This window comes from Crocodylus siamensis, chromosome 8 (assembly GCF_052110815.1).
Source record: "Crocodylus siamensis isolate JL-2025a chromosome 8, ASM5211081v1, whole genome shotgun sequence".
In the NCBI taxonomy this organism is placed as follows: Eukaryota; Metazoa; Chordata; order Crocodylia; family Crocodylidae; genus Crocodylus; species Crocodylus siamensis.
The window spans coordinates 67,680,570-67,695,174 of record NC_143402.1 but is presented as its reverse complement, the minus strand read 5'-3'; the positions used below and the strand labels follow the sequence as shown (position 1 = coordinate 67,695,174).

Below are 14,605 nucleotides of genomic sequence, written 5' to 3'. Positions count from 1 at the left end.
GCAGGTGTCAGTAATTAGTTCACTTCTTCCTTAAAAAAAGTAGTAAAGAAAGTCACGTTCTCTGACTAAATTTCAGAGGCAGCACTCAAGTGGCTTTCCTACATTATCCGAAAAGCATGACGGATTTACGACACAGTGATGGAAGTGTAGCTATTAAAATACAAAGCTATTCCGGATTAAGCCCATGTTTGATGCTTGCTATACTAGAGGGGAATCCCAGCAAGCAATATTCAAATCCAATTCTTGGCTCAAGACAATGGACAAAAAAAGTGAATGAGCATACTGAAAAGCAGGGGTTTGAGATTACATACACTGCTGCCAGAAAGAATATCGTGTGTCTAATCTCTATTGTTTTTTCTTTCACAAGAAATGTGTTGAATTGAAATGCATCCTAAAGAATCAAGTTTAACTTGGAGTTCATCCGTTTATGAAAAAGGCCACCATACTTCCAAAGCTGGACTGAATTCCAGTTGATGTAGGATCAAAAGACTTTTCCTCTCACTAAGCAGGTTGCAGGAGTGTCCACTATAGGGGTCCCCACACCTTCCTGTACAGGATGTCGTACCTGTATATTAAAGGCAAGATAAGCAAGAGCACCAAAATAAAGCCCACACAGGACACACTGCTTCAAAATGTCTATATTATTTACTTTTAAGCAACAGTCCAGCTTTCTGAAATTACAACACACATTTTAAAGGATGAGATTTCCACCTCATGGTCAAGCACCAGCATGATCATGCACAGCATTGAGTCATTTGTAATAAAATGCCCTGTAGATTTGTATGCAAATATTCACTCCTGTATGATCCACTCCTCACTCCACCTTCACTGAATGAAGTCTCCTGTATACAAGAGTCCCTTCCCCAGTATTAGGACAGGCAACTCATTCACCTTGTATTTGGCACACATACCCCACTTAATGGTCCAACATTCAGATACTCCTCATTGAAGGCAGCATGGCGTAAGCTAGCACCACACTATACAGTTCTGTATGGCACAGTGGGGCTTAAGACATTTACCACAAGGAAGTCAATGAAACCTTAGATAACCAGTTATTGTGTGTGGTGGAGGGGACAGTTCTTGCCGATTGCTTGCTGGCCTGTATATGCAGGATTGTAGACCCTTGTGAAACTAAGGGGGTTCTAAAAACCTCAGTACAAAAACCCTCTAACCACACTTAGAACCAAATCTAGTCCCCTTTGAAATACATTACTATACCTCAAAAGCTTTCCCTCAAGTCTATCACTAGAGAAAACACTCATGTCACTTCCAGTAGATCCAGGGGAGACAGGACAGAAGGGGGAAAAAAAAAAGTTGTACTTAAAAAAAAGATGGAGTACATAAAGTGCTTCTTTTTAATGAACAACATTTGAGATGTACAGTCAGGCTCAAGTTGTGCAGTTCACAAGCATGGGGGGAAAAGAAACAGACACGAGTTCAAAACAGTCAGGAAGGAACAGGTTTAACCGAGGACTAGGCTGGACTTGCCACCAGGTGGATTTCTCCTGGATGGTGCAGGTACTGGTGCTACAGGGCTAGGAACAGGTGCAGCAGGCAGGGATTTTTCTTCACTCTGGCTCGGGACAGCTTCTACGTCGGCCTCAGTGTTTTCTAGAAAAAAGACAGACGTGTGTTTGATGCAGCAAAGGGGAAAAGGCAGAGGCTTCCTCTTAGAGGAAACAGACAGAAGGTAGGGCAGAGTGACACCTTGGAAACCAACTGGTTCATAGAGGCATGAGAGTTCAGACTCACTTTGTCAGAGGCTACGGAAGGACTGTATAGATCAGCATTCTGAGGGCAAAAGCTATGCTTCCTCCCAAGCCTGCTTTAGTGTTTAGCTTTGATGAGTCCATGTTGCCAGCAGAAGCTAAATACTACAAATACATTTCCACAAAGGACTATCAAATGTTACACCTGGATATTGTCATTTAGGAACTCTACTAGTCCTATTACCAAATGGGGCAACCTGCCAGTAATTCTTGCCAAGAAACCACAATTCATGCAGTCATACATGTTGTGGATCAACATGAGACATAATTGTAACAACTCCTGTGGAAGCCTGAGCAGGTGCTAAAAACAAAGCTACCACAGTGTAGGGCTGAACTTGAGCTCTGTACTTGCAAGTACAGGCAGTCCTCCACTTACAACATTCAAGGTAGGTTTTGGAATTACAACATTTATAAAATTGACACCGTTTCAACTTTATGACGTCAGTTTTGACTCGACAACGCTTGATCTGATGCAACGCTATGCCACGCCACGCCAGCAAACAAGTTCACTGCGTCACTCATCTCCCTGGAGAACATCTGTCTAAACTGCCTTGGACACTTTCTTTAAGAAAGCAGACAAGACTCCATAAAAACCTGCAGTCAAGACTCCTGAGAAGACTCCAGCCAAGAACCCTTCAAAAAATCCAGCAAAGTCGCATCAAAGAAGTCATTCCAAATCAATATGATTGCTATTTACAATAATACATTTATGTAGCTATATTACTCATATATAAAATAGAATACAACATTCTGGGGGGTTTGGGTGAAGACAGGGTATTGGGCCTGGGTTCAGGAACCAATCCCCCATTTATAACGTTGTTTCTTATGAGAAAATTGGTTCAGAGTTGCAATGTTTCGACTTAAGACAGTTTTCTTCAGGAACCAATTATGTCCCGGAGTCCAAAGACTGCCTGTAAACAGGATGCAAATGTAATAGTTAAAGCAGCAAGCTGAAAAACAGTAATCAAGTGAGGAGATACTCCTTCCTTAGCTTCCCCAGTGCCAGAGCTTTCAATCAAGTCAGCATGAAGATGAAAGATTCAAGCCTGACCATACACTTCTGGGGAGGGGTGTACTCTGCAGTTTGAAATTTAATTACAGGACTCCAACACATACAGGACCCTTATTCATGCAATACTTCAAGAGTTTCTTTGCCCAAGTATGGTGTATTGCTTTGGTGTTTGTTATAGTCAGTTATCTACTCTGCCAATGCCTGCATTAAGACATTTGAGAATGGGAGAAGTTTCACTTCTCAATATGTATGCCAAGGAGTGATGTACCTAGATCAGTTTCTGCTGCAATTTGGGAATACTTCCAGGTATTATTCCTGAAACAAGTCTTCCTTCTGTTTATGATACCCAAGAAGCTAGTCTATAATCCATTTACCCACCACAAAAGAGAGTGACCAAAAGGACATCCCAAATTTTAGTCAAAAGCCTTCCAGGAGATTTACCAAGTAGTTCAGAAGAAGTCAGACAGAAACCCAGCCCACTCCAAGTTCTCAGCTATTCAGAAAGATAAATAAATAAATAAATAAATAAATAAATAAATGTTTGCAATAACTGAAGTCAGTTTGCAAACATTAAAAGCAATAAGTCTATGGGCTTTACTGTAATTAGATGGGAAGATAAGCGATGCATTGCAATACACTTCAGGAACTGTAGAAATTATTAGTGTCTAGTCTTGTTTTAACAAGATTTATGTAGGACAAAGTTCAGGTCTTGAGATTGGCCAGCCGTACACTGCCCCTCCCCAATTTAAAATCAAAGACCATTTAATTAATTATCTTACAGAATTAAGAAACCAAGGATGAAAAAGATTGTTCTATTTAACTGATTCACGGGAATACATAACATGCTCCAAGAATCCAAAGGAGATTAATGATTTTTAACGTGGGAAAAACTGCAGTATCTAATAATACTACAGTTGGAACTGGTTGGGTTAGCATGGATCCTACACAAAATCATTAATGCACCAGGATTCTGATTAGTTGCACCTTTGAAATAAGTTCTTACTAATGTACTACTTAAAAAAGTGCAGGCTTAGATAGGTCAAGTTTTCAGCATGGATCACATCTAAAGTGGTCTCAGTGGGCATTTATATACATTGATTAATTGAGTCTGCTCCACATGCGAGGTGACGCGCCCAGTGCTGCGTTGCATACATTCGTACAAGTGGCAAAATGTGCGACGGCACTGAGAAAATGGCGGCAGTGCGCTTTTGAACTAAAACATCTTTGATGCATTTTAGATTCAAAAGCACACTGCCACTATTTTCTCAGCACTGATGCGCATTTCATCGTTTATACAAATGTATGCACCGCAGCGCCGGGAGCTTTTAAAAGCACCCAGTGCTGCAGCACAAGCATGTGTACAAACGCCAAATGACATCTTCCCTTTCAAGTCTGGTTTCAAAGTTTGCAAGAGCTACAGCAATTGCTGACGGATAGATGGCATGCTGATGTAGTAGCAGGCAACTCTCTAGGCTACTAGTAGTTTACTGCCCAATTTAGTGCTTTAGCAAGAGAGGCACAGAGTTCTGTATTTGTCCAAGAAGAAATGCATCCCTTTTTAAACTGGCTAAATTGTGTGCAAGTAACAGCCTTTGCTCTCACGTTTATTTCAAAAGAACTAATGTAGACAAGTGACTAGATAGAATCAGAAATAGGTTTTGCTCAGAGCTACCAGTCCATAGGCACATTTAAACCAGGCAGTGGATTTTTATATTCTATAGAAACCTCTGGCTTACACCCTCCATAACTCATGCATACCACTGTCTGCCTACTCAGCAGAACTGAAACTACTGCAGTTGAGCCCATTGATTCATTGCAGAGAGCTGAAAGCTCCATTGTCTGCACTTCAAGTGAAATAGTTCATGAATACTGTGAGACATGTCAGAATGTTCTGCAGTTCTCCAAATGCCAGACTTTATCTTCATCTTCATGTCCACATTCTTGGAAGCTTACACACTAGATAAGCATTAGATACCACCTCATCCTCTTCAGCTGGTTAACTAGTAAAGTACATGGAACCCACTGACCTCAGCAATAACTATGGAAAGAATCACTTGGTTGATAAGATGCTGAACGCAAAAGATGCTACATTCAGAATCAGGATTGCTACAAGATTCCTGTGGAACCCTGGACAGGTCTCTGAATTAGTGCCTCAGAGCCCCATCTAGAAAATGTTGTTTTATCCCTGCCTCAGAGGAGCATTGAATGAGTTCATTCTTCTACAAGTTTTTACACTACTAAGATAGTAGGGATAAAGTTTCCAGAGACATGCAAAAGAGGCTGGGTTCTATGCACTCCAATGATAGCAGGTTTAATCTGAATGGTTTGCCTGCTGCGTTCTCACTATTTATTATGATCAACCATCCCCACACATGCTAATCCTCAGTCCTGAACAGACTGGAGGGAAGGAAAAGCAAACAACTCCCAAAAAGGACTTTTCAGGAATATTATTTGAACTGTTCTTCAGAGTCAGCTTTCTCACTTGCTTCTCAAATGATAGCTGTCAATGAAGGCAACTAACTACCCACCAGCTGTAAACTCCAAGCGATAAGAAATGGGCAACTAAGTATCTGGGAGTAGTGAAGGTGGCATCAGCTATGCCAACAGCTATGCAGTTAGCACTCTGAACATTAGAACCATAACAGGAATGACATTTGATACCAGTTATAAGTTAGGTATTAGCTATAATTGTTTCTACTCTACAGAGACAGTCGATTTCTAAAGGTCTTGAAACTCATACTCTCACTTCAGATCAGGTTCTGGCCCTGGATTATGCATGAAGTATTGTAGTGCTAATCAAGATTCATTAGACATAGCTTAAAAGGAAAATAAAGGAAATTTGAAAAGCCAAGGTCAGGAATATTGCTCTACCCAAACCTAACACCTGTTGTATGGCTACCAGAAGTCATAGATCATTAATCCCACTGAGAGGTATTTAAGAAAAACTGAGATCGATGTCTCCCCTGGGAGATGTCCTTTCAGAATAAGGAAGTGGTAAGTGCTGTGCTGATCTTCTTCCTGAGATGAAGCTTATAGGTGTGAAGAGTGACACTTGCAAAGTACCAAAGTAAAAATCACATGAATGTTCTAATCAGGCTCTTTCCAATGTGAATGGTGGGAAGAGGCATTGTCTCCACTCAATCCTGGAAGAGACTATTCTAAAATGACAGGCAAAGGAATGGATATTTCCCCCTTCTTTACAACAGGTTTCTGCCAATGTCCGCACCTCCTCAACAAAACAGGTTGCTAAATCATCATCATAAAGGACATCACCTTTTTAACAATAGCTAAGAAGGAAATTAGTAAATGAAGATCAGTGAAGAATCATTTCAGATGCTACATCAGTCTTGAGTATCCTTGATAATGCATCACTACACAAACGCTTCAGCTCCAATGCAAGACTGGCACAAACATGATATCAAGACAGTAGTGGAGTCAGTTTTACCTGGGCTGAGAGGAATAAATATTCAAGCTGCCAGTTCCCTAGAATGACTGACCCCTAAACCAGATATGTGCCAATGACAAAATATTGTCTGCCAGCCTCTCCATGTGAACCATGCTTTCACTTCAGGAACAGGAAAGCTGTTGTGATGACAACCAATAAACCTGGCATGTACTAGACCAAGAGAGATACTATGGTCTTAGACATTGTCACAGAGCTGAAATCCAAGTGCTCTAAAATAGTTAGTTTTATAAGCATGTAACTTATTCAATGTTCCATTCCTCTGCAGTTGTACTGTTAAAAAAAAAAAAAAAAAAAAAAAAAAAAAAAAAGTGTTTGGTCCCAAGCATACAAATACTGTCCAACTCAGGACCGAGCTAAAACAGCATAGTTCCAGTCTAGAGTAAATGGAACATTTCTGCAGGTAACCATGAAGTTTTAAAACCAGATCAACATTAGTGACCGATTACTTTCTTCTAGGGACTCTGGGAGCCACCCTTAGCCTGGGAGAAAGTCTTTATAGAAAGATGCCTTCAAGGAAGCACATCTTGTACAACTAAATTATAATTTTTGCCTGTATTAGAAACACAAACAAATAAAAAGTACATCCTGGGCAAACAGCTACACAAGATAGACCTAATCATGTAACATTTCTTTTGTTACTTTTAAGTTAGTCTTTGCATCTTTGGGGAAAATGCGGTGGTACAAGTTGAAACTTTACCTTTATTCAGCAATACAAATATTTGTATTGCTTGGAGTCTGAACTTAATACCAAGCTTTAGCAACATAGGAAGCCAAATTCGAGTTACTTACAGGTGTCTTGTAAAATATAAAATGCAAAATCCTAGTAGAAGCAATATATATTTTGGTATCTTCAGATATCAAGATTACTAAATCACTATTCTTGAAGCGCTCTACCGCTGCCATAATCCAAGCTCAAAATTTAGTTCCTGGGTTAGATAAAATGCAGGAAGACATCACGTGCTACGCCATATCATAACTTTAACAGAGCTAGTGCCGATCCCTGTCCATCCCTATATCCCTTGTAACAGGAGTAGCAAGTTAACCCATTAGTCCCAAGTTTAAATCTTCCTAGCACTAAACTACTGGCTGGCAAAGCATCCAATAACACTACCAGAGTCAATGTGTTAGTGAGAGAGAACAGGACATACTACAATTTGATTCCATTTCCCTATATTAAAGACACTCTAGAAGTAGTTTGGTCATTAAACTTTTGAAGGGTTCAGGAAATAATGACAAGCTGAATTTCACCTTTAGTGCTAGACAACCACCATCCTTCCCTTCCATCACCTCAAAAGTGTAGTCCTTATGAACAATTTCTTTACAATATGAACAATTTCTTTACAAGTTATAAAAACAAGGAGTTACTCACCAAAAGTTTCAACAGCTTCCCCTCCCTGAGGGGAAAGAAAAAAGAGACATTATTTCCTGTATTTTACAAGGCATTTTGATATTGAGCGGCATGTCCTGACTGCCTTACTTGGGGACGGTCACTAGACAGAGTCAACATGGCTCTCTATACCCAAGATAGTCCTCTGAATTACAGGGCTGCAAGGGAAAATAAAGCGAACATCAGGATGTTTAGATTTCCAAAGTCAGATGTCAAGGCATTACTGAAGACCGTGTTTTCCTGTTGATCAAATGGAATACTATTGAGTCACACCTCTGGAAGCACCTTGGTTTGTCAACTGTTCAAACAAGTGAAATGCATCATTTTACACATGAGTGGGGTGGTCACTGTTTAGAGTCATTTAAGGATTGAGTGGGCAGAAGCAAGACTCTCAAAAACAGGAGTAGTGGTCAAAGGAAATGAGTAGGGCCCCTGGCATGCAAGAAGAGTCCCACTGCTGATTCTCACAGGCAGTTTAGTGTAAATAAAACATGAAATCCCCAACGGTGCTAGAAGTCGAGTTCACCAGCTCTCAACTGCACTTTCAGCAAGAGAACTTGGAAGTGTCCCCATCTCCATTAGTATCTGAATAGCTCAACAAGGTTGGGGCCTAAAGTGTAAGAGAATGCATTTCCCTTCATGCAGACCAACTGGGAAGTGAGGAGTCTCAGGAACTAGTGATGCTGGTACATGTGCATCTGATATCAGTGACTATCACAGTACAGTTCCAATAGATAAGCCGAGTCAGGATTAAACAAATAAACAGCCAGCTTCAAGAAAGTAGATGTGTCCCTTAAATACTTGACTGAGCCCATACCACTAGTTTAAATCCCCCCATTTGCAATTGTAGTTACTGTACAAAAATAAAGCATTCTCTGAAAAGTTACTCATTTGGCTATATAGTATATAATACAATTAAGATAACAGAATTAGAACAAACAGCTTACTTTTGTTTTCAATTGCGACAGCCAACTGAAGTTTATAGCTGCCATGTTCCAAATTAGGAACATTTTACACACTAATGAGTTTGAAGAGCTCTCTAACTCATCCTTTGTTAGCAACAATAAATGTGAACTAGCTAAACATGGAGCAACAATAGGAATAGGCCACCAGGACAACATAAGCATTGGCCATCATTATCTGGCAGCTACACTGCCTACACAGCTTTCAAAAAATTCTCGTTTTTGCACTAGGATTGTGAATCCTCAGTTGTAAAATTTGTAAATACAAAGTCAGCTTTAGATTTTCCCCTTCTGGCTGTCAAGAGAAGCTTTTATCCTCCGATTCAGAATCATGTACTAAGCACAATCCATGCTCTTTGTACCCCTTTGGCAACTAGGTCTTGTATACAGTTTAAAGCAGAAAAGGCATTATGTCAGTATGCAGGCTATTTGGTTTACATTCCAGCATGAAGTCAGCCTGTTCTCATTAAGGAAGCTGTATATGGGTTTGTTTGCTGGTTGTTGTTTTTTTTAAACATAAAATAAGCACTATTTATGGTAGTGAACCTGTAGCTGAGGCCAGGCTTTTCACCTCTTCCTGGGCTGTCCTATCCACCAAGACCCTACTTTAGCAAGCGCCCAGTTTAAGAATTCAGAATTCAGTTTAAATACAAGTTTCCCCTCACTTTATGCTGTGCATGCATTCCTGGAAAACAGTGCATAACTTGAATTTGCATAAAGGGAACCCACTTTATAATGTAACAAATAGGGATATGTTCCAAGACATCAACTATACTGACCCCAAACCCATTTCTACCACTTTTACATGACAATTTTGGTACTCGCCAACAGCAGACAGTACACACAAACACAGGGCACTACCTTAATGGGGACAGCAACTACAGAAACACGTCGCAGACAATGAGTCAGGAGCACAGATTCATGCAGGAGACCTACATATTATTTTGGTGCGCGTCACTCCTACAATATACTGCACAAAGCAGCTTACTGCAGGCTTCCACCACACCGATCACGTAAGAGTGAATTTACCCCACATATAACAATTTTTTGGTATTAAAAGGATCATTGCATAAGAGCAAAATGGACACATACAGAACCCACATAAAGTGAGGGAAACCTGTACTTTGCACAGCATTAGAAATTAATGGAGATTTCAGGGAAGCTGTGGAGTACAGAGCAAAGAAAAAAAAAAAGTTCTTCCCATCTTACCAGAGGTGATTAACCAGTCAACAACATGGAAGAGTAATACATCTTAAAATCAGGCTTTTGATATAGTCACTAACCTTTTGATCTACAAAGTCTCCACAATTTGCATCAGATGAGTTTCTTCTTTGAGGGCCAGATGATTCACAATTTTCTCTGACACCACTGGGCATGGCTCCTGAAAGCACATGTTTTAGCTGAGATGTAAAGGTCAATTAACTGGGAAACGAGCCATAATCTCTAAAGCCTTACTCCCAACTAATGAAGTCCTAGTAGACAAAGATTCCATCCCAATTGTTTAGGAAATTCCACAGTATTCTTCACTGCAGTGTTTGAGAGCCATTACCATAACATGAACAAGTCCATCATCACAACCTCATCCTTGTAAGGCAAATACTACAATTTTTTTCTATTTATGCAGAGAGAAAGGTTCCAAGCACAAAGGAAGCTCTGATAGCAATGGGATTTGAACCCAGTCTGAATCTAGTGCTTTAACTATGGGGTCACCTTCCCTCTACATTAGGGAGTCCACAGTGTAATCCAATAAAGAACATTAATGATGCCAACCCTTTTGGAGGCCAGTCCCCAATTTTCTATACAGCTCACTACATTAGAGTACTCCGTACACACAATAGATGTAGTTTAGATAGATGGTAAGCTATTTCTTCTATGACCAACTATCTGTGATTTGCACTCTTAAAATATTAACTTTTCCATTATTCACAAGAACACACTCTATCAAGATGTGCACCCCACCTAGAGACTGTTCCACCTCACTTGCTAGTAGTTTACAACCCAGGACACCAAAGCTGATCTTAAGCAGTCACATACTGGATGCAGAAACCAGATAGTGAAACTTTACCTGTTGAGCTAGCCCAAGAAGATGGGTTCTCTTCAGGAAGCCCAAAGATGTTGGATGCCATTTTGTTCCTTCGCATTGGTTGCTCTTTTGGCTCATCAAAGCCGCCCAAGGTAAAGTTAGATCCACCACCAGGAGGGCGAAGTACTCTGGAGGGGAAAAAAGTTGACTTCACAACCTTATATATTGAGCATTTTAACCATCACCATTGAAGTATTGCTGACAAACCAAAAGGCACAGGGTGAGGAAGCAGACTAACTGCTTTGGGAAGCGGTGACAAAACTAAGAGTCAGGCTAGGTTGGTAGTGACTCAGGGCTGCCATGCAAGATGGTTACATTTCACAGTCTATTCACAGTAGTGGTCAATGCAAGTAACCTGTCTGCTATACTTCTTGGTACCCAGGGGCCAAGCACTAAAAGTGAGTTATTTTTAAAATCGCAAGACTGAAATACAACACTTAGAACAATATAACCAAGTTTGTACCACTGCTGTAATTCCTTTGGCTCAAGGCTAATCACAGAAGCCTCAATATATCCTTTCCTCAAACACTAAAAATTAGGACAGCCTAACAGAGGAAGCTAACAAAACAACCAGTTCTATTTATTCTTTTATATACCAAGGTCAATGGAAGGGATCCCAGCCCCCACCCCCAAAAAATTGAGCCAAAAAGGGGTTTTCATTTATATCTAGGCCCAATTTCCCCACTATTAATAGCCATTTTAGAGAACTGAATGGAAATGAACCTCAAAGTGAATGCTATGACAAGGACTCAAGTTTGGCTCACAAGCCCACAACTCTTTACACCATCACTGATCACATCTGGGCTCTGGACTCTTCTCTTTAGAGCTGTTCCATTAAAAAAAAAAGGGTAATCTGCTGTAGATTCTTGTATTGAATGAGTAACTTAATTGCAAAGCTTTAAACTAAAACAAGTTATTTGAAAGCCATAAGCCTTGAGGAAGAATTGCTAAGGAGCAGGGAAAGCAGGTCCATGCCTCCAAAAAAGCAAGGCAGGTTTTTCAGTGACTTTCAATCAGCCTATCTGGTATTTCCTCCTTACAGTCCACAAGGAAAGTGAAAATTTGGGCTGCAGATTCTCTCTGCATAACATTCCTCTAACTCATCAGAAGGGTGATGAAACCAGAGGATCAGATTCAGGAGTTTAACAATGAATGGTGATGAAACCAGAGGATCAGATTTAGGAGTTTAACAATGAATGAGGCTAGGTGAGAAACGTGACCAGCTCTTAAGCAGAATTCAAAATGCTGACATGCGACCTCAGTGTACCAGATTACGTGGGTTCCACCTGAATTTTGGATCCAAGCTCTGAAAAATGGACAGTTCCATAATACAGAGGCCAAGCAGAGAGCTTTCCATCCTTTTTAAGGCAGCCTGGGCAGTTAGGAAGCCCTTGATGCTGTTCCTAATAGAAAAAGGCCTGTTGGATTTCACCATGTAGATTCAACTAGGAATACCACAGAGCTTGAAAAGGAAACTTGTGTTTGTGGACTTGGATGATCATTACTAAAAACTGAATTCTGACCTTCCTAGCCCTTTAGCCTATGACACTAAGGACAAAACAAGTCGCTTTGGAGGCCTGCTAAACTCAAAGGCAGATAAAATGTGGCTTGCCAATGTTCTATTTAGGTGTGATTTAGTTACTAGTAACATCCTACAAATGCATCAAGTTTAGAAAGAGATCCTTATTCCTCTCCAGAGAGCTGTCATGTACTTGCTACACAGCACTGCTGGTTATTTATGAAAGATGCAGTGGCTTAAGAATCCTCTTAAGAAATCCAGGAATCTTTTAAGATTTCATGTTTTAAAAATTTCCTTCCCTCCCTTTTGAAATACGTAGCTCACCAAGTTAGAGTACCCCTTGATTAAACAAAAAAAGTTACTTTTCCAGAGCAATAATCCTTTCAGGGAACATGCTAAAGTGGCAAGACCTCCTTTCTTGTATCACGTAGCATGTCACATTCACCAGTTCTTAGGAAGATGTAGTTAGTTTTAGCAGCGTCAGTCTGAAGTCAGGCAGAAGGCAGGGCAGCACCTTAAATGCTCATTCATTCAGAAAGACATAAGCTCTCGTAGGTGACAGCACACTACATCAGATGCAGTAAAAGGATTTAGAAAAGAATATTTAAACAAGTGCTTGCTCCCACAATCTACATCTTCCTATTTGACACTGGTGAAGTTAATGACTGACATCATAAAAGTTTCCTAAGCAGTTATGACATCTTAATGAAGTCATCTGAAATAACAGATGTGAGAAGGACAAGTATGCAAGCCACACAACTTCAGCTTTAGTATTAGGGCCCAGTTAGTCTATCAAGTCATCCCCGCGAGAGTTGAACCAAACAGCTCTTGAATCCACACGGAAGCTCCCGAGTTCGCTTTTGCCCTGCAACAGTTGAGTCACACTTAAAGGGCCAGTGCTAGCACTACGCAGCAAACCTGGTGAGGCGAGTTAAGATGCTGAAAACGCAGCTACAGCTCTACAGACATCTCCACCCTCTTGTATTAGAGCCCATTTAAAGTCCCCCATCCTCAACAGGAAGCAGCTCCTTGCTCAAAGCAGAGTCCTGCCAAAAACGTCTGAAAACCGGACTCTCTGCACCGTCCCCCCAAACCCTGCACCTCGCTGCTGCAGTCTCGCAGGCACCGCTGCACACAGTTAGGGAAGGCAAAGCGATCCCTCCCCATCCAAGTTCTCCTTTGTTTCTAGCCCAGCAATGGCTTCCTCGCCTTCCAGCTCTTGCTCCTGCACCCCCTTCCCTCCCCGCCTGCCTGCCCCAGCCCCTTCGCAGAACCGATTCGCCTGTCAAAATGGCTCCAGTTACGACCCCCACCCCCAAGACCAGCTGATGCAACGCCACAGGCTTAGATCCCAGGGAGGGAAGAAATGAAGGGAAAAAGTGACACTCCCTCCCTGGGAAATCCCCATCTGCCAGCATTTTTTTTTTTTTTATTTAATATTATAATTTTTAAAGACTCATTGCACAATGGGCTGAGCCACAGCGGCCCTGCGGAGATGCGCCTGGCTCTCTCCGGGGGGAGCGGAGAGACAATGGAGCCCGCCCCGCCCCACCCAGCGGGGCGGGGGGGGCTGCAGCGGACAAGCCCCGGGCCTGGGCCGGCTGGGGGTGAAGGGAAGCCCGGCTGGGGGTGAAGGGAAGCCCGGCTGGGGCAGGCTCCATCCTTTGTTGGCGAGGAGGCAGCGCCGCGCATCCTCACACACCGCCCGGAGCGGAGGGGACCCCCCCGCCCTGCCGGGCAGACCCCCCCGAGTGGGCGTGGCCTCCTCCCCCGGACCGGCCCCACGCCCGGCAGAGGGGAAGAGGCGCCCCCGGACACCCCGGCGGGGGAGGTGGTCCCAGTAGCCCCACCTCCCGGTAACGGCCAGCGGTCCCGCCCGCACCTGGAGCTGCTCCTGCCGCTGGGGTCCATGCCCGTGTAGGTGGTGGTAGTGGTCATGGAGGGAAGAGATGGAAAAACTCCCCAGTGGGGCCGACGGGTCCCGTTGCCGGGGCTAGACACTCCTCTTCCTGCCGCTATCGATGACAACTGCGGCCACCGCCCGCCCCGGCAACCCCTTTTATAGGCACCGCTGGACACGCCCCCCGCGTGGCACCGCATTGGCTAGTTCAAACCCGCTCCTCGACCGTCATTGGGCAAGGGTCTGCCACTCCGGGCTAGATCCCGCCTTGCCCCCTTCCGCCCATGTGATTGGTGAAGAAATAGGCCAGCCCAGCAGTGACGGGCTGCCTGTGATGCCCGGTTTCTTTGTTGGCAAGTGGCAAGGCTGGCTGTCACTCATGTAAAGCGCTTTCTGATTGGCTCGAGTACACATGAGGCGAGACAAAAAAAAATAAAAAAATCCGCGTAGTCCCTCCAGCTTTCCCTGAAAAGGGGGCGGGAGAGGGGCGAGGTCGGGCTGGGAGTA

The 14,605-nt window shown here is 42.6% G+C and overlaps 1 protein-coding gene across 1 annotated transcript; it reads right to left on the bottom strand.

Moving 5' to 3' along the window:
- Positions 1–618: 618 nt before the first annotated feature.
- Positions 619–14,240, bottom strand: JPT1 (Jupiter microtubule associated homolog 1). Its single transcript, XM_090059457.1, has 5 exons — positions 14,081–14,240; positions 10,662–10,807; positions 9,880–9,977; positions 7,617–7,641; positions 619–1,611 (listed from the first exon to the last, which is right to left on the bottom strand). The coding sequence occupies exons 1-5, from the start codon at positions 14,134–14,136 to the stop codon at positions 1,463–1,465; spliced, it is 474 nt and encodes a 157-aa protein (XP_089915583.1). The 5' UTR covers positions 14,137–14,240; the 3' UTR covers positions 619–1,462.
- Positions 14,241–14,605: the final 365 nt, after the last annotated feature.